Genomic DNA, 27,122 nt, shown 5'->3' with positions numbered 1-27,122 from the left:
GAAAGGCTGCTGGGTGGTGGAGGACGCTGAAGGTGAGGGGCCAGCAGAGCTTCAGCAAGCCAGGTGGAGGCGGCAGCAGAAGGGGTGGTGGGAGGTGGGAAGGTGGTCTCTGAGAGAGAAGAGCAGGGTGGGGGTGGGAGGCAACATACACCTCACAGGGTCCATGCAGGGAAGTGTCACTTTTGTTCTCGTGTATTTCGTTTAAGTTTTTGTGCTTTTATTTATCTTTTGGGACAAAGTTTCACTCTTGTTGCCCAGGCTGGAGTACAATGGCACAATCTCGGCTCACCACAATCTCTGCCTCCCAGGTTCAAGTGATTCTCCTGCCTCAGCCTCCCGAGTAGCTGGGATTACAGGCATGTGCCACCACACCCGGCTAATTTTGTATTTTTAATAGAGATGGGGTTTCTCCATGTTGGTCAGGATGGTCTTGAACTCCCGACCTCAGGTAATCTGCCCACTTCGGCCTCCCAAAGTGTTGGGATTACAGGCATAAACCGCTGCCCGGCCGTTTTTGTGCTTTTATTATCCTAAAGTTTTAACATTCTTTCCCAAGGACTATCATTCATACACACACACACACACACACACACACACACACACACACACACACAATAGAAAATCTGAAAATTTTTAATAATTTGGTCATGTACACACACACACACACACACACACACTATAGAAAATCTGAAAATTTTTAATAATTTGGTCATGTTTAAGAGGATTACATTAGGGCCCGGTGTGGTGGCCCACACCTATAAACCCAGTGCTTTGGAAGGCTAACGTGGGAGGATTGCTTGAGGCCAGCAGTTCAAGACCAGCCTGGGCAACATAGCAAGACCCTGTCTCTATAAAAAAAAATTAGCCAGGTGCAATAGTGCACACCTGTGGTCCCAGCTACTTGGGATGCTAAGGTGGTTGGATTGCTTGAGCCCAGGAGGTCAAGGCTGCAGTGAGCTATGACTATGCCACTTTACTCCAGCCTGGGTGACAAAGTGAGACCCTGTCTGTTAAAAAGAAAAAAAAATAGGCCAGGCATGGTAGCTCATGCCTGTAATCCCAACACTTTAGGAAACCAAGTCAGGAGGATTGCTTGAGCCTAGGAGTTTGAGACGAGCCTGGGCAACATAGCGAGACCTCATCTCTGCTAAAATTTTAAAAATTAGCCAGGCACGGTGGTGCACACCTGTGATCCCAGCTACTCGGGGGTGCTGAGGTGGGAGAATTCCTTGAGCCCAGGAGGTCAAGGCTGCAGTGAGCCATGACTGCACTACTCTATACCAGCTTGGGCAACAGAGCAAAACTCTGTCTTAAAATAAATGTCAGGCATGGTGGCTCACGCCTGTAATCCCAGCACTTTGGGAGGCCAAGGTGGGCAGATCACCTGAGGCCAGGAGTTCAAGATCAGCCTGGCCAACAAGGAGAAACCCTGTCTCTACTAAAAATACAAAAATTAGCCAGGCATGGTGGTGCACACCTGTGGTTCCAGCTACTTGGGAGGTTGACGCTTGAGCCCAGGAGTTGGAGGCTGCAGTGAGCCGAGATCGTGCCAATGCACTCCTGCCTGGGTGACACAGTGAGACTCTGTCTCAAAAAAAAAAAAGAAAAAAGAAATCAATAAAGAGCTAGGCATAATGGCACATACCTGTAATCCCAGGTACTCAGGAGGCTGAGTGGGGAGGACTGCTTGAGTCCAGAAGTTGAGAATAGCCTGGGCAATGTAGTGAGACCCCACCTCAAAAAAATCAATGAAGAACAGATGTTTTTAGTCACTTGCCAAATAGTTCAAATTAAGAGGTGATCTGTAAATGGAGATAAAGGTACTAGGATGCTTCATGAGGCACTGGAGGGTTTTGGACTAGATAGTGTCTTAGACTAATCAAGGTGGTCAGTTAGGATCTGTCCTCAGAACTGGAATGCAGTTAACGCAAGTGAAGTTTTAAGTGAAATGGATTGTGTGACACATTCGATCTGCTGGTCTGAAGTGGGTTGTGTGGAGTCTAGTTAAAGGAAGGTCAAGAAACAAGCATTTTTATTGTACATCCAGCTGGCACAAAGGAGATTCTTCTTAGATTTGAAAGCCCCAATGCCTATTTTCTAGACATCCTCGATTTGGAGAACAGAAATTAATCCAGCTACACTAGCTGAATGGAAATATTCCTTAAACACGCCTAGCTAGATTTGTTCTAATTCTCTGCTCACTAAGCTCACTTGTGATCCTGTTCATAAGATGCCCTCTTTAAAGGGATGCCACCAAGGAAGATCTGACTCAGAACCATGTCTGTGATCTGGCCAGAGAGAAATATCCTGTTGTTAACTAGCAAATAGCCATGTTTGTGTATAGATCCTTCAGTCACTCGAGCTTTTGGAAACTGCGTTTTGGTTCCTGTGGGTCTGGTCACCCCAGAGAGCGTGATAAAATTCTGTACCTAGCCCTGCAAAGCTGAGGACTGATCAAGCAGCTCTGTGTTGGCCTCATCAAGGTGTTGACAACAGGGAGGGCTAATCTGAAGCAGCCAGCCAGTATCTCCTTTCTGTTATCTATTTTAGCTGCAGTCAAAATGCAGCGGCCAAAATATATAAAGAAATAAAGTGGAGACCACAGTGCTATACCTGAAATTGTTTCAACAGCCCTGGCATTAGGCCACCAGCATGCATTCTTTCCAGCCTGCATTCAGTGTGAACCCATTGTCTAGGCATTCATCTTTCTGAAGGAGCAGAGGACAGAAGGCAGGATGTAAACTCTCTGGATGCTCATGGTTCTTTTCTCCTGATAATCAGGGCAACTCTCTGCAAACAGCAGCAGGAGTGAAGAAGAATGGCCTGGGAGGATAAATACAGGGCTTACCCTTCTTCTCTGGAAGAGTCAACCAGCTTGATTGTCCTTTCTGGGCATCAGAGCCTCTTCAACTCCACAGTTTTCCATCTCGACACCAGAGGACCAGATTTAGCCCTGTTGTTCTTTCCATCCAAGATAATTTTATTCCATTTTGCATTATTTGATAACCATTTCCTTCCCCTCCCCACCTCCAACTGCATCTCCTACTCTGAAATGCCTCTTGAGCAGCCAAGGGTGGCCAGTTCTGCTCCTCATTTTCCTGAGGAAGAAGAATCTCAGCCTGAAAGAATATAGAGCTAGGTGACATATGGGTGGCCAACCTCTTCTCCTCAAGTTCCGAGAGTGGGCAATTAGTGAAATTCCATCAATCATGTTAAAATATACTTTCACCAGGTAGACATCCTTCTCTCAATGCTAGAGGACAGTGAAAAATGTACAGATTAATGAGATCTGTAATTGTTTTCTCTTAACTGCACACCCTTCAGGCTGAACGCGGGAGTGCTAAACAGATGCCTTCGGAAGAGACCCTGAAGACCCAAGTGACCCACACCATAAAACCACCCCGAGGGTCAGCCATGCTGCCAGCACTCAAGAAGCAGCAGGGCCACCTGCTGGAAGACCTGGGCATGGCTCTGGGTGCCTTGCCCTGCCTGCCTCCTCCATGTCCTTGGAGCCAGGTCTATGGCAGGACCACGATCTTCTTCTCCAGCTTCTGTGGAGGGAACAGGAAGTTTTTCATGATGTCATCCAGCTCTTCTAGGGCCAACTGGGCATGGAGCTTGGCCACGTCATCGGGCTCCAGACGCACCACGTGCTTTAGCAGGTGGTAGAGATCCTTGAGGACGGCGCTCAGCACCTGCATGAGAGAGACAGCCATGACTGCCTATCTACTGTGCCGGCATTTCTCAGTACGACTGAACTGCCCTCTCCACCTGCCTGAGGAGATCTGTGAGGACATCCACAGACTTCCTGAAGATGATGTGGCTGGGTGCAGTGGCTCATGCCTGTAATCCGCACTTTGGGAGGCCAAGGCAGGCAAATCACTTGAGTCCAGGAGTTTGAGACCAGCCTGGGCAACGTGGCAAAACCCCATCTCTACAAAATATACAAAAATCAGCCGGGTGTGGTGGCGCATGCCTGTAGTCCCAGCTACTGAGGAGGCTGGGGTTGGGAGGATCATCTGAGCCTGGGAGGTCAAGGCTGTAGTGAGCCATGATTGTGCAAAAAAAAAAAAAAAAAAAAAAGAAGATAATGCATGGCCATCTTGGGTTGGAGAAGGAGGCAGGAGTGGTGCTAGCCCTTGTACTGAGATAGGTTTCCCATTGTGTTTCTCACTCACCCCATGCCTAGCTACATGGCCTTGGGGCTTCTGCTCCCCTTTACTCCCAGGCCCAATCATAGGTCCCAGACTCCTTTATTCAGTCCCAAAGCATGGCAGAGACCTCAGGACCACAGACAGGCAAGACTGCCCAGATATGGTTGCTCCCAGAGCAAATGATTACCAGCATTTTCCTCCCCAGCTCCCCATAAAGCCCTCTGCTACCACCCACAGAATGGGCAACTATCTTATGAAACCCAGGAGGCTTTTTTTTTTTTTTTGAGATGGAGTCTCACTCTGTTGCCAGGCTGGAGTGCGGTTGCACGATCTCGGCTCACTGTAACCTCTGCGTCCAGGGTTCAAGCAATTCTCCTGCCTCAGCCTCCTGAGTAGCTGGGACTACAGGTGTGCACCACCATGTCCAGCTAATTTTTGTATTTTTAGTAGAGACGGGGTTTCACCATGTTGGCCACGATGGTCTCAATCTCTTGACTTCGTGATCTGCCTGCCTCGGCCTCCCAAAGTATTGGTATTACAGGCATGAGCCACCCCGCCTGGCCTAGGAGGCTATTTCTTGAGCAATCATACCTTTCCTTGCCCCTACTTTAAAAATCTGTCACCAGGCCGGTGCAGTGGCTCATGCCTGTAATCCCAGCACTTTGAGAGGCCAAAATGGGCAGATTACTTGAGATCAGGAGTTAGTGACCAGCCTGGCCAACATGGTGAAACCCCGTCTCTACCAAAAATACAAAAATTTGCCATTTGTAGTCCCAGCACTTTGGAAGGCCGAGGCGGGCAGATCATGAGGTCAGGATAGTTTAAGACCAGCCTGGCCAACACAGTGAAACCTTGTTTCTGCTAAAAATATAAAAAATTAGCTGGGCGTGGTGGCAGACACCTGTAATCCCAGCTACTTGGGAGGATGAGGCAGGAGAATCACTTGAACCCAGGAGGCGGAGGTTGCAGTGAGCCGACATCGCGCCACTGAACTCCAGCCTGGGTGACAGAGCTAGACTCCATCTCAAAAAAGTGGCACATGCCTACAATCTCAGCTACTCAGAGGGTGAGGCAGGAGAATCACTTGAACCCAGGAGGCGGAGGTTGCAGCGAGCTGAGATCGAGCCACTGCACTCCGGCCTGGGCAACAGAGTGAGTGAGACTCTGTCTCAAAAAAAAAAAAAAAAAAGTCTGCTACTACAGTTTCCATTTTTCATGACCAATGCTCCGATTTTATGGTCTGATATGGAATTGGGAGGGTGTCAAAAGCACCTACTCACAGGAGCTCCTACTTCCCTAAAAAAATCCTCCTGGCTTGGGAGCTAGAACTTCTAGCAAGAAACAGGTTTCAAAGGAACAGGATAACAAAAATAAGGGAACTGAGGCCGGGTGTAGTGGCTCAGGCCTGTAATCCCAGCACTTGGGAGGCCAAGGTAGGTGGATCATTTGAGGTCAGGAGTTTGAGTCCAGCCTGGCCAACAAGGTGAAACCCCGTCTCTACTAAAGATAAAAATTAGCAGGTGTGGTGGCGCGCACCTGTAATCCCAGCTACTGGGGAGGTGGAGGTTGCAGTGAGCCAAGATTACACCACTGCACTCCAGCCTGGGCAACAGAGTGAGACTCCACCTCAAAAAATAAAATAAAAAAAAAGTAAGGAGATTTAGGGACCAACTGGTCCAACTAGGTACAGGAGGCAATTGGGCCACAGAAGGTCATGTGACTTGTCTGCAGCTACTTGTAAAGTTACTTCTGGTTCAGGGCTTTTTGCCTCAAATACTACTACTTTTTGGGTCAGGTACTATTTTAGGTACCTATATGATCTATATATGATCTAATTTTTCTGCCAGTCCCATAGAGGAAGGTAATTTTTATTTATTTATTTATTTTTGGGACGGAGTTGTGCTCTGTCGCCCAGGCTGGAGTGCAGTGGCGCACTCTTGGCTCACTGCAAGCTCCACCTCCTGGGTTCACACCATTCTCCTGTCTTAGCCTCCCGAGTAGCTGGGACTACAGGCGCCCACCACCATGCCCGGCTAATTTTTTGTATTTTTAGTAGAGACAGGGTTTCACCGTGTTAGCCAGGATGGTCTCGATCTCCTGATCTCGTGATCTGCCCGCCTCAGCCTCCCAAAGTGCTGGCATTATAGGCGTGAGCCGCCGTGCCCGGCCTAGAGGAAGGTTATTAGCCCCATCTGATATTTGCAGAAACTGAGGGTTAGAGGGTTAAGGTTACCCAGCTAAAAAAATGATGGAGCCAGGTTTCCAACATCCAGAGCCTGTGTCCTTATTTTTTATTTTTATTGAAAAGATAATACAGTACAAAAGAGTACATATTAAAAGGTAAGGCTCTCTTCTACTCCAGACTCCTAGCTGTTTCCCTTCTCAGAGGACATCATTCATATGAAGACATTTTCTCGGTGTTTACAAGCACACATGTGTATACTTCTGTTTCTTGTCCCCTCTCCCCCAGTTTTTTTAGACAGGGTCTCACTCTGTTGTCCAGGCTAAAGTACAGTAGTGCAATCATAGCTCACTGCAGCCTCAAACTCCTGGGCTCCAGCAATCTTTCGTCTCAGCCTCCCAAGTAACTGGGACTACAGGTATACACCACCATGCTTGGCATTTTATTTTTTTGCTATGTTGCCCAGGCTGGTCTTGAAATCTTGGGCTCAAGCAATCCTCACACCTCAGAGGTTGGGATTACAGGCATGAGCCACCAAGCCCAGCCTTCCCTTACCTTTTTAAAGTACAAAATTATATTCTACGCTCTGTTGTGTACCATGATTTTTTCCCCCACTTATTTTGTAGATCTTTTGTATAACTGGCACATATGGAAATAACTTATTTTTTATAGCTGCAGAGGATGAATGTAATGCAATTTATTTACCCATCTTTCCAATGAAAGTAATTTAAATTCTTTTTTATCTTTTGCTATTGCAAATATTGCTGCAATAAACATTTTTTTGAAGATGGGGTCCTGCTATATTGCACAGGCTGGTCTTGAACTCCTGGCCTCAAGTGATTCTCCCACCTCAGCCTCCTGAGTAGTCAAGATTAGAGGCATAAGCCACTGTGCCCAGTGCAATATGCATTCTGATATTTAAGTCATTACAGACATGTGCAAGTATATCTGTAGCACAAATATCTAGAAATGGAATTTCTGGCTCAAAGGGTAATGCGCATTACAATTTTGATAGATATGGCCAGAGAGGTTCCAATAATTTACATTTTCCTCAAACACTATGAAAATTCCTGTTTCCCCGTATTCTTATCAGTGCCAGGTATTGTAAACTCCTTATTTTTGCTAATCCAGTAGAAAAAAATAGCATTTTGCTGTTATGAATTTGCATACTTCTCACAAATATATAAACATAAATTTGTATTTTTTTCTGGTATGTATAATTCAGCTTCTCCTTAATGATCTCTAAAAACTCCATTTTTTTTTAAGTCCATTATCTGTCATATGAGTTGCAAATATTTTTCTCCCAGTTGGCATTTTTTCTTTGTGAAATTTTTTATTCTGGTGAAGAAATTTCCATTTTTGATGTAGTTAAATTTATCAAATGTTTTCCTCTGTGGTTTCTGGATTTTGTATTTTGCTTAAAAGAAATAGGGCCTATAATCTTAGCCATTATACTATGCAATGTTTCTTTATTTTATTTATTTATTTATTTATTTATTTATTTATTTATTTTTGAGACAGTTTTGCTCTTGTTGCTCAGGCTGGAGTGCAATGCATGATCTCGGCTTACTGCAACCTCCGCCTCCCGGGTTCAAGAGATTCTCCTGCCTCAGCCTCTGGAGTAGCTGGGATTACAGGCATGCGCCACCATGCCCGGCTAATTTTGTATTTTTTTAAAAATAGAGACAGGGTTTTGCCATGTTGGTCAGGCTGGTTTTTAAATCCTGACCTCAGGTGATCCGCCCACCTTGGCCTCCCAAAGTGCTGGGATTACAGGCATGAGCCACTGCGCCCGGCCTGTTTTTTATTTTTGAGACCAAGTCTCCCAGGCTGGAGTGCAGTAGCCGAGACGGGCAGATCACCTGAGCTCAGGAGTTCGAGACCAGCCTGGCGAACACGGCAAAACCCCGTCTCTACTGAAAGTACATAAATTAGCTGGGCATGGTGGTGCATGCCTGTAATGCCAGGCTGAGATAGCAGGCTGAGATGGGAGAATCACTGGAACCAAGGAGCTGGAGGTTGCAGTGAGCCAAGATTGCGCCACTGCACTCCAGCATGGGTGACAGAGCAAGACTCTGTCTCAAAAAATAAAAATAAAAATAAAAATAAAATAAAATATAGAAACGTATATTTAACTTAGTCAACTCTACGCAAAGATTTTGTAAGGCCATTTAACAATGGAAACATCTAGATCTTTCGTTTAAAAGGCTTCTGGTCTAGTGGGGATGAATAAGAAGATATTCACGTAAAGACAGACAATACAGAATAGAACATGGTAAAGGTCACGAGAGAGAGTGATGAGACATCAGAGAAAAGAGAGGACACATTTTAGGCATAGGAAAGTGCACTGGAGATGGCGAATGGAAATGATGGGAAATAGTTAATTCAGCGGTTAACAAGCACACGGTCTGGGCCCAGGGTCCCCTGAGCATTCCACCAAGTAGACTGTGTCTAGCACCACGTGTCTTGGACTTGCTGTAAGAAGAGAGCAAGAGCCTTTCCATCTTTTGATATTCCTGATCAGCATGGACACTGGGGAGTGGAGGCAGGAAGTCAGGGCAAAGGGCTACATAGAACAAGCTCCCCAGGCCGATCCTTCCCCACAGCGGGCCTCCCTCTGGCCGCCCGTACTCCAGCTGTGCCGGCCTTCTTTCTTTTCTTGCCTGAACAAAGCTCCTCTCAAGGCCTTTGCATATGCTAGTCCCTCAGCCTGGGAGGCTATTAATATTTTGCTTCCTCTTCCTAGGACTCCTATATCCTTGGCCTCCAGGATTCTTTCCCTACCCCCCCACCTAGGTAAGTTTTCGTGCCCTTCCTGGAGTTCTGTTTGTAGCCCCTATCAGGACTGTAATGTAAATATTTATTGTGGGGCAGGTAGGTGGTGTAAAAAATAAATAAAAATAAAATAAAATAAATATTTATTGTGTACTTTAAAAAAGGTTTTCCTCTCTAGATGGTAAGTACCATTGACACTGAGGCCATGTTTTGCCTTTTTTCCTTTTTTCTTTTTTGAGAAAGAGTCTCGCTCTGTTGCCCAGGCTTGAGTGCGGTGGCTCTATCTCAGCTCACTGCCAACCTCTGCCTCCTGGGTTCAAGCAATTCTTGTGCTTCAGCCTCCCGAGTAGCAGGATTACAGGCACGTGCCACCATGCCTGGCTAATTTTTGTATTTTTAGTAGAGACAGGGTTTCACCATGTTGGCCAGACTGGCCTCGACCTCCTGACCTGAAGTGATCCACCCATCTCGGTCTCCCAAAGTGCTGGGATTACAGGCGTGAGCTACCATGCCTGGCAGCCTTGCCTTTTTCACTCTGGTATAGCCCCACTGCCTCAGAAAGTGACTGGTACATTGCTCATACCTAAAAAAAATTATGAGTGAATAAAGGCATTCATGCGTGCTACTCCTGGCTAGTCTCTCAATTGGTAAAAGCAGAAACTCCTAAGAATGTCGACTGAAACACTGCCAGACAACCAGGGTTGTGACCTGCAGTCACACAAGGTCCCATGCTCAAGAGGGCCAGGTTTGCTTGGTCTAATGATCTGCTGTTGCCATCCTAAAATTCTTCCAGCCTGGGTAACATAGCAAGACCTCAACTCTACTAAAAAAAAAAAAAAAAAAAAATTAGCCAGGCATGGTGGCACACGCCTGCAGTCTAGGCTTGGAGGCTAGGGCTGGAGGATCCCTAGAGCTCAGGAGTTTGTGACTGCAGTGAACTATGATCATGCCACTGCACTCTAGCCTGGGAGACAGAGTGAGACCCTGTCTCAAAAAAAAAAAATCATAATAATCTTATTTTTGAACTTGTGTGTGTGTTTTTTTTTTTTTTTGAGACAGAGTCGTGCTCTGTCGCCCAGGCTGGAGTTCAATGGTGCGATCTTGGCTTACTGCAACCTCCGCCTCCTGTGTTCAAGCGATTCTCCTGCCTCAGCCTCCTGTGAACCTGTGTTTTGTAAAGGAAGTCCAATGGGACAGGGAGCATGAATGTCAGTGGAGGAGGTAAGATTGTGTTCACTCCTCTTTGCCAGAGCATTTGCATCTGGAGTTCACTGTGCCCCATAAGCACAGGATTCTGGTGGACTCACCATATGGGGGAGGGCAAAGGCTAGAAGCAAGTACGAGGCAGGCATGGCTGTTACATTTAAGAGTGGGCAAATGGAGGCCCCAACAGCTTGGAGAGGCGATACTTTTCATGCACTTTCCATGCGTTGCTTCGAACACAGAAAGAAGGCAATGGCTTTCTAAAAAACACAGAGGACCATGGAACCAGACTGCATCTTTCTTACTCATTCACTTCCTTATTTTAGCCAATCGTTTACACTGAAAATAATGGCACAGCAGGGCAACCCATTGTTCTTGTTCCTTTTAGTCCTTTCTTATCAGTAGATCAAAGGTAGACAGTGTTGGTTGAATGTAAATGTATCAAGAAATGAGGCTGGGCGCGGTGGCTCACACATGTAATCCTAGCGTTTTGGGAGGCCGAGGCAGGCGGATCACCTGAGGTCAGGAGTTCGAGACCAGCCTGGCCAACATGGTGAAACCCCGTCTCTACTAAAAATACAAAAATTACCGGGCGTGGTGGTGGGTGCCTGTAATTCCAGCTACTCGGAAGGCTGAGGCATGAGAATCACTTAAACCTGGGAGGCGGAGGTTGCAGTGAGCCTAGATCGTGCCACTGCATTCCAGCCTGGGAGACAGAGCAAGACTCCATCTCAAAAAAAAAAAAAAAGAAATGAAATAAAAATGTTGAATTCAGGCCAGGCGCGGTGGCTCACGCCTGTAATCCCAACACTTTGGGAGGGCAAGGTGGGAAGATCACGAGGTCAGGAGATTGAGACCATCGTGGCCAACATGGTGAAACCCCGTCTCTACTAAAATACAAAAAATTAGCTGGGCACGGTGGTGCGTGCCTGTAGTCCCAGCTACTTGGGAGGCTGAAACAGGGGAATTGCTTGAACCCAGGAGGCAGAGGTTGCAGTGAGCTGAGACTGAGCCACTGCACTCCAGCCCGGGTAACACAGAGTGAGACTGTCTCAAAAAAAAAAAAAAAAAAATAGTTGAATTCAGCTGGGGGCAATGGCTTATGCCTGTAATCCCAGCACTTTGGGAGGCCAAGGCAGGAGGATTGCCTGACCCCAGGAGTTCAAGAGCAGCCTGAACAACATGGTGAAACCCCATCTCTACAAAAAGTACAAAAATTAGCCAGGTGTGGTGGGGTGTGCCTGTAGTCCCAGCTACTCGGGAGGCTGAGGTGAGGGGATTGCTTGAGCCCAGGAGATTGAGGCTGCAGTGGGCCATGATCTTGCCACTGCACTCTGGCCTAGGTGACAGAGTGAGACCCTGTCTCAAAAAAAAAAAAAAAAAAGTTGAATTCGTGTTGTGTAGAGTTTCTACTGTTCTGCTAAGAAGGAAATACATATGCATGTGTAAGCTATGAAATACAAATTGTGTAATTTCAGTGATTCTCTGTAGGAGCTAATGCTCTTATATTTGCATTTAGAATTGGCATTGCACAATGTAAAGATGAACAGTAAAATTCATGCTAATAATTTAACATTTTAATTTTTCTCCAGCAAATAATAAACATCATGACAAGTAGAGAGAGAGACTTAGACCCCATCTCTTTAAAAAAAAAAAAAAAAGCATACTTTGGAAGGAAAAAAATTATATTTCAGGCCAGGCACAGTGGCTCATACCTGTAATCTGTGCACTTTTGGAAGGCTAAGGTGGGTGGACCAACTGAGCTCAGGAGTTCGAGACCAGCCTGAGCAACATGGCGAAACCCTGTCTCTACTAAAAAATTAGCCAGGCGTAGTGGCACATGCCTGTAATCCCAGATACTCGGGAGGCTGAGGCAGGGGAATCGCTTGAACCTGGGAGGCGGAGGTTGCAGTGAGCCAAGATGGCGCCACCGCACACTAGCCTGGACAATAGGGCAAGACTCTGTCTCCAAAAAAAAAAAAAAAAAGTATATATATACACACACACACATAGGCATTCGAACCAGAGTGACTCCATTTTGAGTGAGGGCTAGAAAATGAGGCTGAGACTTGCTGGGCTGCATTCCCAGAAAGTTAGGTATTCCTAACCTCTAGATGTTTATGGTTAAGGGAATGAATTAATAATGCTTACCAAACAGACTCAGACTTAGAAGTATCCAGATATCCCGATATCTGGAGATCAAAGACATTCCTAATTTTGCTTTAAATATGATAATATTGATTCTTGCAAAATATAGTAATTAAGAAAATTAATCCTTTATCACAAGTCCTTGTAGCAGAGCACATCTCCCCATATATATGAGTATTGTATCTAGGGTGGACACGTTCCTCCTCTTACTTTTGGGAACGTCCTACTCTGTCTATGGAGCAGCTGTTCTTTCACTACTTTACTCTCTTAATAAATTTGCTTTTACTTTCCACTGCAGACTCGCCCTGAATTCCCTCTTGCATGAGATCCAAGAAGCCTCTTTTGGGGTCTGGATTGGGACCCCTTTTCTGTTACACACACACACATACACACACAGCACTAATGGTACTTTCTTCTTGTTGTTATTTGTTTTCCCTAGCAAGGAGCCCTGCATTTTAACCTGCACTGGGACCCACATATTATATGGTCAGCCTGCAAACAACCCTCAATGCTCCTAGCCCAGTGTCACCACATGAAGCGCCTGAGTCCTGTGAGCAAACCTCAGGAAGATGCTGCCTGGTCCCTGCTGGGCAGTTACCTCCTGGGCTTTCTCAGGGAGCTTCTGAGCCACAGTCAGGTCTCCTAGGTCAGGGGCCTGACTCTGTGGCCTCACCTGAGTGCCTTTTTTTTTTTTTTTTTTTAAAGATGGAGTCTTGCTCTGTGCCCAGGCTGGAGAGCAATGGCATACTCTCTGCTCACTGCAACCTCCACCTCCTGGGTTCAAGCGATTCTCCTGCCTCAGCTTCCCATATTGAGGCAGGCACCCGCCACGACGCCAAGCTAATTTTCATATTTTTAGTAGAGACGGAGTTTCACCATATTGGCCAGGTTGGTCTCAAACACCTGACCTTGTGATCTGCCAGCCTCGGCCTCCCAAAGTGCTGGGATTACAGGCATGAGCCACCAGGCCCGGCTTCGAGTGCCCTTTCTAACCTGTCTTTGGGCGAGGAAGTCTTATCTTTCCTGAGGCTGGCCGCATGAAAATGAGCTAATTCCCGGCAGAGGATGACTCTCCACCGCTATTGCCTCATGATTACTCACTCATTCAATAATCAGTACTATGGGCCTCTGTCATGCCCAGGCACTGTGCTGGCGATAAAAAAGATGAATAAGGCACGAACCCTCCCAGGTGGCAGCTACAGCCCTGTGGGGAGGCAGTACACACAGCCCACATGGAGTGATCTCCGTTCTAAGAGAGAAACGCAGGCAATTCTGTAGAAGCAAAGGAAGTCATTTCCGCCTTTGGAGGTGGGTGGAGGAAGAAGAACCTGTACCTGCTCTGTGAAAGTGCCTTCACTCTGACATTTACTCCCAGCCAATGGGTGGCACCAAGGAAATGGCTTGGGGGAACTTCTAGCTCCCAAGCCACCACAAAAAGAAGGCAGTTTCCAAGCAAAACCAGCATGCTTGCTATGCAGGTACAGCCTAAAGACAAATCTCCCAACACTCTCTCCAATGGATTATAGCCCAAAGCATCTCTATATATAGAAATTCTAGAGCTTCCACTTTTTTTTTTTTTTAAAGAGGGTCTCACTCTGTCACCCAGGCTGGTCTCCTGGCTTCCTGTGCCCCATCCTCCAGTGTTTGTTACAAGGTCACCTTTTTTTTTTTTTTTTTCCTTTTAGAGGAATCTTTCACTTAGAAATATCTTTGAGATTTTTTTGCTAGAGCCTCCTAACATTCAAAGTCAAGTCAGCTTTTACTTGTTAAAAAGGGATACTCACAGGTATTCTGTTCTTTCTCCGTGTGGGTAGGAATTTCCCCCTGGGCACTGCTGTGTCCTTAAAATAACAATACTGCCTGTGCAAAACCCACTCCACACTTGAGGGATGCTGAGCTCCCTGTTATCAGTTACCGGATCTCTGTTTTTAGTAACTGAGTGTTAAGCAAAGGCTCCCGCTTAATTAATGGGTCTATCTTAGCAACCCACCCAGGTATAGAGCTTCTTCCCAATCCCTGTGACTCTAGGGATCCCACACATCACAGGACTTCCTCTGGACTCCCCAAGGATCAAAGCTTCCTGCCAGCCAGGGATTGTCACCAAATCCCATGGATCAGGGGCTGAATACAAGGAGAGTTCAAAGGTAAAGTTACAGGAGCCTCTGTGGGGGGCAGGATATAAGCAATCCCACAGCGGAAACCTCTCATTATGAGTTCAGCACACCTGCTGTTCATCCCCCGACTGTATCAGGCCCAAGGACTCCAGGGCAAGGTGGAGTGGCTATGGCTGTGAGTAGGTTGGGTGCGTCTCATTCACAGGAAAGCTAGTTTAGCTGCTTGCAGTCAGTGGTTGAAACAAACACTTTCACCATCTGAGAAGCGTAGGCCAAGGATATCTTAAAGAAGTACCCAGACTCCTGGTCTGAAAACTCCTTGGAAGGGGGTGGCGTTCAGGTTCTTTATCAAAAGAATTTAGAGAGCGCATGTGACACACACAGACACACACATACACACACACACACACACACACGGTCTCCCTCTCTCTTCACCCTCCCTCTTTCCAGGCGCCAGTTGGCCTGAAACACACAAAGCTGAAGCTTCAGGGACAATGGCAGTCTTTAGGGTTAGACGTGGCTCAGAAAGGACCAGAAGAGGCTTGGCAAACTGAAAAGGGAAGGTGTGAGTAAAAGACTGCCTTGGGCACACAGGTGCACTTTCAATGGAAAAGCAGGAAGACAGTGTTTGACTCTTTCAATGAGCTTGACCTAGAACATTTGTGGAGTGGTTGTATCTTTAAGATCAAAAGAAGAAATAAATGGTAAATATCTTTCTTCTCTTTACTTCCTAAATTTATTTGTTTGATTAAAGCCATATTACCACAATCCAGATTATATGAAAATAGAGGAAGAAAAAAGGCTCTAGTTAGACTACCTCTCTAACACAGCTCCATGAGTAAAGACAGTAATGAGTAGATTCATATACACTTAAAAATTATTTTAATATTTTAAAGGTTATTTACATTTCAAGGTGTTTTTTACTACTGGAACTTGGTGAATGAAATGGCTATTCTGTTCTTATTGTGTGAGATCAGCAAAACACAACACAAATGGTCAAAAATAAGACATTTACAGAACAAGGACTCTGGAAACGGTGATCTAGCAGAGGTTTTTCCATCTATAACTTCTTAATAGGAAAATGAGTTGCTAAATATAAAAGGAGAAAAACGTTAAATGCTAGCATACACTCGTTGTGTCAGAGGCGTTAAAACCAGAGCGACTGCATTTTGAGTGAGGGTTGGAAAAGAGGCTGAGACCTGCTGGGCTGCATTCCCAGAGAGTTAGGCATTCCTAACCTCTAGGTGTTTATGGTTAAGGGAATCGATTGATAATGTTTACCAAACAGACCCAGACTTGGAAGTGTCCAGATATCCCAGTATGTGGGAACAAAGGCATTCCTAAATTTTGCTTTAACAAAGGCATTCCTAATTTTATGGTGGCTGACTCCTGTAATCACACTTTGGGAGGTCAGAGGTGGGTGGATCACCTGAGGTCAGGAGTTTGAGGCCAGCCTGGCCAACATGGTGAAACCCCGTCTCTACTAAGAGTACAAAAATTAGCTGGGCATGGTGGCGGGCACCTGTAATCCCAGTTACTCTGGAGGCTGAGGCAGGAGAATTGCCTCAATCTGGGAGACAGAGGTTGCAGTGAGCCAAGACCACTCCATTACATTCAAGCATGGGCAACCAGAGCGAAATTCCGTCTCAGAAAATAATAATAATAATATTGATTCTTGCAAACTACAGCAATTAAGAAAATTAATCCTTTATCACAAACCCTTGTAACAGAGCACATCTCCCCAAGATCTTTTGTGTGTGTGTTTTTTTTTTTTTTGAGATGGAGTCTCCCTCTGTCACCCAGGCTGGAGTGTAGTGGTGTGATCTTGGCTCACTGCAACCTCTGCCTCCCAGGTTCAAGCGATTCTCCTGCCTCAGCCTCTCAAGTAGCTGGGATTACAGACAAGCGCTTACATGCCTGGCTAATTTTTGTATTTTTAGTAGGGACGGGGTTTCACCATGTTGGCCAGGCTGGTCTTAAACTTCTGACCTCAGGTGATACTCCCTGCTTCAGCCTCCCAAAATGCTGGGATTACAGGCGTGAGCCACTGCGCCTGGCCCCAAGTTCTTTTTCTATCCTATATATATAAGCATTGTACCTAGGGTAGACGTGTTCCTCCTCTTACTTTCAGGAATGCCCTACTCTGTCTATGGAGTAGCTATTCTTTCACTACTTTCTTTTCTTTTTTTTTGAGAAGGAGTCTCGCTCTATCGCCGAGGCTGGAGTGCAGTGGCACGATCTCGGCTCACTGCAACCTCCACTTCCTGGGTTCAAGTGATTCTCCTGCCTCAGTCTCCCGAGTAGCTGGGATTACAGGCGCATGCCACACCTGGCTTTTTTTTTTTTTTTTTTTAGTACAGACAGGGTTTTGCAATGTTGGTCAGGCCGGTCTTGAACTCCTGACCTCATGTGATCTGCCCGCCTCGGCCTCTCAAAGTGCTGGGATTACAGGCATGAGCCACCGCGCCTGGCCCACTACTTTATTTTCTTAATAAACTTGCTTTTACTTTGCAATGTGGACTCGCCCTGAATTCTTTCCTGCGTGAGATCCAAGATCCCTTTCTTGGGGTCTGGATGGAGACCCCTTTCCTTGTAACAGTTGTATTTAGAAATTCAATCTTCTATAGAAACAAGAGATGAAGCAAACAGAGATCAAAAAGAAAGAAGGCTACATTCCACACAATCCTATCAACCACCAATTGTGACTCCCTTTGTGGTTGAGAAATAAATAAGAGGCACAAAGACAAAAACAGAGGAATAACAGGGAAGCTATACACCGAAATAATAAGACAGGTGAAGACAGGGGAAAGAGGTGAACTGGAGCTGGTGGCTGGAGATTGTCCTGGCAGAAAAAAAGATTCTCTAGATTGAGATCCAGAAGAGAAGACTCCAGAATCCGACTAGTTCTGTTTAAAAACATGTTGGAATAAGCATTAGGTGTGGTATGAATCTGTCAGAAAGCAACAGTCCAACTTCTAAGCACCTTCATCTTGCCCAAGATGTGATTTTGTGGCTAAGAGATGTGAGAGGGAACAGATGAGACTATTACGGGGCAGAGAGTCAAGAATCGTCAGTAGAGAACAACTCAGCAAAATTTCCCAAATTGTGTGCAGGAGACTAGGCTAAGTATTCTGCTGAATGGCTCCCACACCCAGGAGCTCACACCCTGTTGGGGAGGCAGACACACAGAATTAAGCCTAATGGTCAGGAGGCAGGCAAACTGGGTGAAGGGGATCCTAGAGCTTCCAATTATTAGCTAGGGAATCTTGAACAAACTACTTCATTTCTAGGAACCCCAGTGATCTCATCTGTAAAATGGGAATAAGTTTGCCTCCTGAAGGTTGCAGTAAGAATTAATGTATCTAAAGATCCAAGAACATGGCTGGGTACGGTGGCTCATGCCTGTAATCCCGGCACTGTGGGAGGCTGAGGCGGGTGGATCACCTGAGGTCAGGAGTTCGAGACCAGCCTGGCCAACATGGCAAAACCCCTTCTCTACTAAAAATAGGAAAAAAATTACCTAGGCATGGTGGCGGGCACCTGTAATCCCAGCTACGCGGGAGGCTGAGGCAGGAGAATTGCTTGAATCTGGGAGGCGGAGGTTGTAGTGAGCCAAGATGGCGTCACCGCACTCCAGCCTGGGCGACAAGAGTGAGACTCCATCTCAAAACAACAACAACAAAAACAAAGATCCAAGCACAAGGACTTGCAAATGGTGGGTGCTAAAGAAGTGATGGTTTGTCAGTGAAGACTGTGACCTCTGTGAGGGCCAGGACCACGTCCATCCTGTAACTCTTACATCACTGAGGCCTGGAAGAGAGCCTAACATGCAGTAAATCTTTGAAGAATGAATGAATGGCAACGGTAGCTAATCCTTACATAGTACTTGGTATATGCCAGGTATGATTCTAGGCATTTTGTCTACATTAACTCAATCCCCACAACACAATTATCATTTCCAATTTGCCCAGGTTCACACAGCTAGTAATGGGTAGATCCAGGATTCAAACCCTGGTAGCCTGACTCCAGAGTAGTGTTGTTTATTAATCACTATACTGTACTGTCTCTCAAAGTGGTTATTATTATGACTATTATTATTATTGAGACAGAGTCTCTCTCTGTACCCAGGCTGGGGTACAGTGGCACGATCATAGCTCACTGCATGCAGCCTTGAAGCTCAGGTGATCCTCCTGCCTCAGCCTCCCAAGCAGTTGGGACTACAGGTGTGCATCACCGTGCTCAGGTAATTTTTTTTTTTTTTTCAAGACAGAGTCTTGCTCTGTTGCCCAGGCTGGAGTGCAGTGGTGTGATCTTGGCTCACCACAACCTCTGCCGCCCAGGTTCAAGCAATTCTTCTGCCTCAGCCTCCTGAGTAGCTGGGACTACAGGCATGTGCCACCATGCCTGGCTAATTTTTGTATTTTTAGTAGAGACAGGGTTTCTTTTCTTTTTTTTTTTTTGAGACAGAGTTTCACTCTTGTTGCCCAGGCTGGAGTGCAATGGTGCAATCTCGGCTCACCACAACCTCCGCCTCCTGGGTTCAAGCAATTCTCCTGCCTCAGCCTCCTAAGTAGCTGGGATTACAGTCATGTGCCACCACACCCAGCTAATTTTGTATTTTTAGTAGAGACAGGGTTTCTCCATGTTGGTCAGGCTGGTCTTGAACTCCCGACTTCAGGTGATCCGCCTGCCTCGGCCTCCCAAAGTGCTAGGATTACAGGCATGAGCCACCGTGCCCGGCTAGTAGAGACAGGGTTTCACCATGTTGCCCAGGCTGGTCTCCAACTCCTGACCTCATGATCTGCCCGCCTTGGCCTCCCAAAGTGCTGGGATTACAGGCGTGTGCCATGGTGCCCAGCTTTTTTTTTTTTTTTTTTGAGATGGAGTTTCGCTCTTGTTGCCCAGGCTAGAGTTCAGTGGCGCAATCTTGGCTCACTGCAACCTTCACCTCCCAGGTCTCCAGGTTCATGCGATTCTCCTGCCTCAGCCTCCTGAGTAGCTGGGATTACAGGCGCCCGCCAACACGCCTGGCTAATTTATTGTATTTTTAGTAGAGATGGGGTTTCACCATGTTGGCCAGGATGGTCTCGAATGCCTGACCTCAGGTGATCCACCTGTCTTGGTCTCCCAAAGTGCTGGGATTACAGGCATGAGCCACCGGGCCCAGCCTCAGCTAATTAAAAAAAAATTTTTTTTGTAGGCCAGGCACAGTAGCTCATACCTATAATCCCGGCACTTTGGGAGGTAAAGGTGAGAGGATTGCTTGAGCCCAGGAGTTTGAGGCCGGCCTGAGCAACACAGCAAGACCCTTTGTCTACAAGAAATAATAGAATTAGTCACGCATGGTGTCACGCATTTGTGGTCCCAGCTACTTGGGAAGCTGAGGAGGGAAGATCACTTGAGCCTGGGTGGTTGAGGCTATAGTGAGCCGTGATTGCGCCACTGCATTCCAGCCAGGGTGACAAAGCAAGAAAGACCCTATCTCAAAAACAAAAACAAATTTTTCGTAGAGACGGGGTCTTGATATTTTGCCAAGGCTGGTCTTAAACTCCTGGCCTCAAGCAATCCCCCTGCCTCAGCCTCTCAAAGTGGTTATTATTTTCACTACTATGGAGTGGGAGGCATGAGGCACATATAACCACCTACCTTACAAGTATATTGTGGGGATCAAAAAAAAAAATGTATGTGAGAGTATTTCACTATCATCAGCAAAGTGATAAATAATTCAAAGTACTGTTATTATTACCACCACATTAAGAAAATTGGGTTTACCACCAAGGAGTAAGAATAGGAGGGGAAGTCCGGGCGTGGTGGCTTATGCCTGTAATCCCAGCACTTTGGGAGGCCAAGGTGGGCAGATCACTTGAGGTCAGGAGTTCAAGACCAGCCTGGTCAACATGGTGAAACCCTGTCTCTACTAAAAATATAAAAAAACTAGCCGGGCATTGTGGTTTGTGCCTGTAATCCCAGCTACTTGGGAGGCTGAGGCCAGAGAACTACTTGAACCCAGGAGGCGGAGGTTGCAGCGAGCCAAGATCACGCCATTGCACTCCATCCTGGGCAACAGAGCGAGACTCTATCTCAAAATAAATAAATAAATAAACAAATGGATGAATGAATGAATCGCAGGGGGAAAGGCACAGCTCTGAAAACAAAGAATAGAGAGCAGAAGCCAAAGGCAGAGTGGCTGGGCAGGTGAATAAATGAACGGGAGTGAGAGGAAGAGGGAGGTGGCGTAGATGCGGGGAAATGAATTTAATGTAGTCTGAACAAAGTATCAGGCCAGCGCAGGTCGGATGACGTTGGTAGCTGGCACGCTGGAAGCTCTGATCAAGCTATGCTGCAGAATGGAAAGCATCAGGAAGAATTCTGCCGGGCAAGCAGAAAGGGGCCAGACTCCAAGGTCTTCGAGGCGAGTGGCCTCTCTAAGATAATGGGCAGGAAACAAATAAATTGGGGGAGCAGAATGGACACAGACAATCTGGACCTCATTCAGGAGCTCTGGACTGAAGAAGAATAATGCTTTCCTGATAAAACCCAAACTTTCACTTTGATGGGTCTATGAAAAAGAAATTAGGGCCAATTCAAACCTGAAAGACCAGGCTTTTGAGACACTTCACTGAAAGCGTCGGGACGGTCAGTAAAGAAAGGCAGGATTACTAATGTCTAAGAGATGTCTACCCGCGCCTGGCAGATAGAAAATCTCAAACACACTGAAGCTCACAGTGGCATTATTATTAACTGGAGGTTACTGAGCTTTTCAAAAACCTTTTATTTTAAGAGGATTTTTCTCTGCTAGACCTAGAGATAAATGGCAGTTTTACACTTTCTGGATTGTGTCTGGCTGCTAAATGGGAAGAGCATCTAAAGTGCAAATTGGAGACGGGGTGGAAAGGGGATGAGGCGGGTATCATGTGTGGTTTGCACTGAGAAAAAGGGAGAAATATTTAACTGGTCAAGTGCCAAAACTGCTACAGGGACATGGACAGTTTAGGTTGTCTAGGGACAAAGACCAAGATGGTGAGTAGCAGTTAACCCTTGGGAGGGACAATAGCTCAGGGGTCCTAAACAAAAAACAGGCGGTCAGAACTCCCAACACCTAACTGTGTGTGCTCCCCGGCTGGCTTATGCTGAGGCATGCTGCCCAAGGGCTGGAGTGGTCAGTGACCATGCAGCTCCCTGCAGCTGGGACAGGAGTGGCAGCTGTGGGGGCGGGAGCAGCGGTGGCAAAACGTTTCAGAATGTCTTTAAATAGCAACCTGAGGAAGGCGGCAGCTTTCCTACACCCCCACAAACCCTGAAATAGCACAAGGCAGCAAGGAAAATGGTCGAAGTGTATGCAAAGGCAGCAGGCTACTGCTTACGAGAAAAGAGATTGGGAGCGTTGTCCTGAGAAGGTGAGTACAACCCAGCTTTCAAACTGTACTCAGTGATCACATATGGGGGAACAGGCTTCATTGTTTCCAGTCCTTCAAGATCTCCATGCAGACACCCCGCTGAGGGCACCACAGTTCTATTTCCTTTCTGCATGGAAAGCCTCCCACGTGGGATTAGACAGCATCTGAAAAAGGCTCACTACTACTGCTGATTGAGTGTTTACTACATTTCAGTCATTGTGCTAAGCCCTGGACACACATTATCTCATTTAACCCTATGAGGCAGGTATTATTAGCCCCAGTTTATGAATTAGGGCACAGGAGGTTAGGGAGGTTTAGAAATTTGCTCCAGGACAAATAGCTAGAATTAAAATCTGCATCTGTCAGATCTAAGTTCACAAACCTTGTTTTTCATATGTGCATTACTAGGAAATCCAACATGCATGAGGACACCATGCAGAGAATTTGATCTTCCTCCTGCACCATCAAAAGTTGTTTATTTGGATGGTGCCTGGCTGGTGAGAGAAGATAGGGAGCAGCAGATGGGCTGGTGGCTGACTCCATGGTTTAGGCTTCCTTTAGGATGCCAGTTTGCTTTAGGGCACCTGAATCACCTCAGGCTTGCCCTGGTCACACAGCCTCAGGTCATGCCTCTGTGGATAGGGGAAGTGCAGACTGCAATCCTTAGAGCATTTGCTCACTGGAATTCAATGCTCTGTGCAAGATGCTTCAGGAACATAAGGTGCTACAGTAGGATCAAAGGCCAAAAAACCCAGAGTCTCTGACACATCAGAGGCTCTGGTAAGGGTTTGTATTATGTGCTAATATACGCATGGCATGGACCAGACTGGAAAAAACAACCTCCCACCCACACCAGAAAAGTATGGCTATAGAGCCGGGCGTGGTGGGTTATGCCTTTAATCCAGCACTTTGGGAGGCCGAGGCGGGCAGATCATTTGAGGACAGGAGTTTGAGACCAGCCTGGCCAACAAGGTGAAACCCCATCTCTGCTAAAAATACAAAAATTAGCCAGGCTTGGTGGCACATGCCTGTAATCCCAGCTACTCAGGAGGCTGAGGGAGGGGAATTGCTTGAATCCGGGAGGCGGAGGTTGCAGTTAGTTGAGATCGTGCCATTGCACTCCAGTCTGGGCGACAGAGGCTCCATCTCAAAACAAAATAATAATAATAATGAAAGAAAAGTATGGCTACGCTGCCCAGAGTAAATACCATTGCCTCTGAATGATACCATCATTCTAGTTAATGATTCTCCATCCTCACTACTCATTAAAATCCCCCAAAGAACATTTTCTTTTTTTGGAGATGGAGTCTCACTCTGTTTCCCAGGCTGGAGTTCAGTGTCGTGATCTCGGCTCACCACATTCTTTGCCTCCCGGGTTCAAGCGATTCTCCAGCCTCAGCTTCTCGAGTAGCTGGGATTACAGGTGCCCACCACCACACTGGCTAATTTTTTTTTTTTTTTTTTTTTTTTTTTGAGACGGGGTCTCACTTTGTCGCCCAGGCTGGAGTGCGGTGGCGCGATCTCGGCTCACTGCAAGCTCCGCCCCTGGGGTTCACGCCATTCTCATGCTTCAGCCTCCCGAGTAGCTGAGACTACAGGCGCCCGCCATCACGCCCGGCTAATTTTTTTGTATTTTTAGTAGAGCCGGGGTTTCACTGTGTTAGCCAGGATGGTCTTGATCTCCTGACCTCGTGATCCACCCGCCTTGGCCCCGCAAAGTGCTGGCATTACAGGCATGAGCCACCGCGCCCGGCACCAATTTTTTTTTTTTCAGACGAAGTCTGGCTCTGTCACCCGGGCTGGAGTGTAAGGGCGCGATCTTGGCTCAACCTCCGCCTTCTGGGTTCAAGCAATTCTCCTGCCTCCGCCTCCCAAGTAGCTGGGACTACAGGCACGCACCATTATGCCTGGCTAATTTTTGTATTTTTAGTAGAGACGGGGTTTCACCATGTTGGCCAGGTTGGTCTCGAACTCCTGACCTCAAACAATCCACCTGTTTCGGCCTCCCAAAGTTCTGGGATTATAGGCGTGAGCCACTGCGCCCAGCCAAGTTTTTGTATTTTTAATACAGACAGGGTTTCACCATGTTGGCCTGCTGGTCTCTAACTCCTGACCTCATGATTCACCACTTTGGCTTCCCAAAGTGCTAGGATTACAGGTATGAGGCACCGCGCCTGGCTGATTCTTTTTTTTTTTTTTTTTAATTTCTTTTCGTGGGCCGGGTGCGGTGGCTCATGCCTGTAATCCTAGCACTTTGGGAGGCCGAGGTGGGTGGATCACGCGAGGTCAGGAGTTCCAGGCCAGCCTCGCCCACATGGTGAAACCCTGTCACTACTAAAAATACAAAAATTAGCCAGGCGCAGTGGCGGGTGCCTGTAATCCCAGCTACTCGGGAGGCTGAGGCAGGAGAATCGCTTGAACCCGGGAGGCAGAGGTTGCAGTGAGCTGAGATCACGCCACTGCACTCCAGCCTGGGTGATAGTTGTGAGACTCCGTCTCAGAAAAAATAAATAAAAAAAAATTAAAATTAAATTTCCTTTTATGCTCCCCAGGTAACTCTTACAATCTAATAATAATAAGATGCTCCCCAGGAAACTAATAATCTAATAATAAGGATGCGGGATGGTAGGAAAAAACACTGGCTAGGAGACTGCAAGAGAGATACCATGGTTTCAAAAGGAGAGGTCACTTTTTTATAGACTTTGCCTGTGAAAAATCTAAGCCTCAGGTATAGGCAAAGTGATTTGGACATAACCTATTGCACTTCTTGGAATTTTCTGAATTATCAACAATGATTTTATTTTCCAGAAGGCAGGCGGTCAGAATAAGTTTTGACCCACAAATTAAAATTGCATCTTTTCCCCAAAAATATTTTTAAAAATTTGTTCTTAAACATATGTATGTGAAGTATGATTCTGAAGATAGAGAAAGACACAGGCTACCGAAATGCATTCTTTTTTTTTCTTTTTTGAGATGGAGTCTCTCTCTCTCATCAAGGCTGGAGTGCAGTGGCGCGATCTCGGCTCACTGCAACCTCCGCCTCCTGGGTTCACGCCATTATCCTGCCTCAGCCTCCTGACTAGCCGGGACTATAGGCGCCCATCACCATGACCGGCTAATTTTTTGTATTTTTAGTAGAGATGGGGTTTCACCGTCTTAGCCAGGATTGTCTCGATCTCTTGACCTTGTTTTTTTTTTTTTTTTTTGAGATGGAGTCTCGCTCTGTCACCCAGGCTGGAGTGCAGTGGTGCAATCTCGGCTCACTGCAAGCTCCGCCTCCCGGGTTCACACGACTCTCCTGCCTCAGCCTCCTGAGTAGCTGGGACTGCAGGCGCCCGCCACCACGCCCAGCTAATTTTTGTATTTTTAGTAGAGATGGGGTTTCACCTTGTTAGCCAGGATGGTCTCGATCTCCTGACCTCGTGATCTGCCCGCCTCGGCCTCCCAAAGTGCTGGGATTATAGGCGTGAGCCACCGTGACCTGCCGGAAATGCATTCTGTAGGAAGATGAAAAGATAAGATAAATGCAGTTTCCTCCTTGGCTGGGAGCAAGCATTATGGCAAAAACCTCTGCCCAGAGGGGACGAATTAAAGGAAATACATATGCTAAAATTTTGACAGCTAAATAAATAAATAGAAATATAATGGGAAGATGACTTTTTTATTTTTGAGACAGAGTCTCACTCTGTCGCCTAGGCTGGAGTGCGGTGGCGCGATCTCGGCTCACTGCAACCTCTGCCTCCCAGGTCCTGCTTTCAGCCTCCTGTGTAGCTGGGACTACAGGTGCATGCCACCACACCCCGCTAATTTTTGTATTTTTAGTAGAGATGGTTTCACTATGTTGGCCAGGCTGGTCTCAAACTCCTGACCCTCAGGTGATCCACCTGCCTCGCCCTCCTAAAGTGCTGGGATTACAGGTGTGAGCCACTGCGTCCAGCCAGAAGCCAAATTTTGAAAAGCAGAGTGATTCTAGCCGAACATCAGTATTCATTCTGTCACTCTGCCTCAGGACTCCTTCACTCAGCTGATTTGGTGATAGCAGGTCCACAACCCAACTACAACAACAAAAAAACCCTGTAGGTGTTTCCAAGTAAGGAGGCAAAATTCCCTCCTTAAGAGATCTTAAGAAAACTTGTTCAGGCAACTTTTGCTCTTGGGAAACCTGAACACTAGATTTTGGAAGTCCCAGAATTCCCAGCTTTCTTTTTTTTTTCAGACGGAGTCTCCCTCTGTCACCAGGCTGGAGTGCAGTGGCGCTATCTTGGCTCACTGCAACCTCTGCCTCCCGGGTTCAAGCGATTCTCCTGCCTCAGCCTCCTGAGTAGCTGGGACTACAGGCGTGTGCCACCACGCCCAGCTAATTTTTGTATTTTTAGTAGAGATGGGGTTTCACCATGTTGGCCAGGATGCTCTCGAACTCGTGACCTTGTGATCCTCCTGCCTCGGCCTCCCAAAGTGCTGGGATTACAGGTGTGAGCCACCATGCCCGGCTTAGAATTCCCGGTTTAAGATCAAGATCTAAAAAGTCATTTATTGCAAAGGTGGGTACGAAGAAATTTAAGAGCAATGTTCTATGCCTCTTTTTTTTTCTTTTTCTTTTTTTTTTTTTAGAGACAGAGTCTACTCTGTTGCCTGGGGTGGAGTGCAGTGGCACAATGATAATTCACCGTAGCCTTCAACTCCCAGGCTGATGTGATCTTCTTGCCTGTTTCCAAAGTAGCTGGGACTACAGGCATGCACCATTATATTAAGCTAAATTTTTTATTTTTAGTAGAGATGAGGACTTGCTATGTTGCCCAGGCTGGCCATGCCTCTTACAGAAATGATTTCGTTCACTCATAAACAGGGCAAAGTGCTAGCTTTTGGGAATATAAAAGTGAACGGAGGCTGGGGGCAGTGGCTCACACCTGTAGTCCTAGAACTCTGGGAGGCTGAGATGGGCGGATCACTTGAGCCCAGGAGTTCAAGAGCAACCTGGGCAACATGGTGAAACCTCAACTCTATTACACTTTAATTAAACTTAAAGAAAAAAAAAGCCTTTTCACAAAGAGTATAACATGTAGTGGAGTCCTACAGGATTAATACAAACTCATCAGATGGATAGCTGGGGGAAGGAAGGCATTCGAGGCATAAGAAACAGTATGGACCA

At 46.6% G+C, this 27,122-nt stretch overlaps 1 protein-coding gene across 4 annotated transcripts in view; it reads right to left on the bottom strand.

The window, feature by feature from the left end:
• Window positions 1-2,959: 2,959 nt before the first annotated feature.
• The window catches only part of TANGO6 (transport and golgi organization 6 homolog), a 242,621-nt gene continuing 218,458 nt past the window's right edge, over window positions 2,960-27,122 (bottom strand). For 2 of the 4 annotated variants that reach the window (XM_054454111.2, XM_063654474.1), the window contains exon 18: window positions 2,960-3,695. In XM_054454111.2, coding sequence (XP_054310086.2) covers window positions 3,519-3,695 — 177 coding nt within the window. In that variant the 3' untranslated portion in view covers window positions 2,960-3,518. Of the gene's footprint in view, window positions 3,696-25,360; window positions 25,471-27,122 lie in introns of those variants that run through there. The other 2 variants (XM_054454112.2, XM_063654475.1) reach the window with 1 other exon arrangement.

This window comes from Pongo pygmaeus, chromosome 18 (genome assembly GCF_028885625.2).
Source record: "Pongo pygmaeus isolate AG05252 chromosome 18, NHGRI_mPonPyg2-v2.0_pri, whole genome shotgun sequence".
In the NCBI taxonomy this organism is placed as follows: domain Eukaryota; kingdom Metazoa; phylum Chordata; class Mammalia; order Primates; family Hominidae; genus Pongo; species Pongo pygmaeus.
This window is presented reverse-complemented; position numbering and strand designations above follow the sequence as displayed.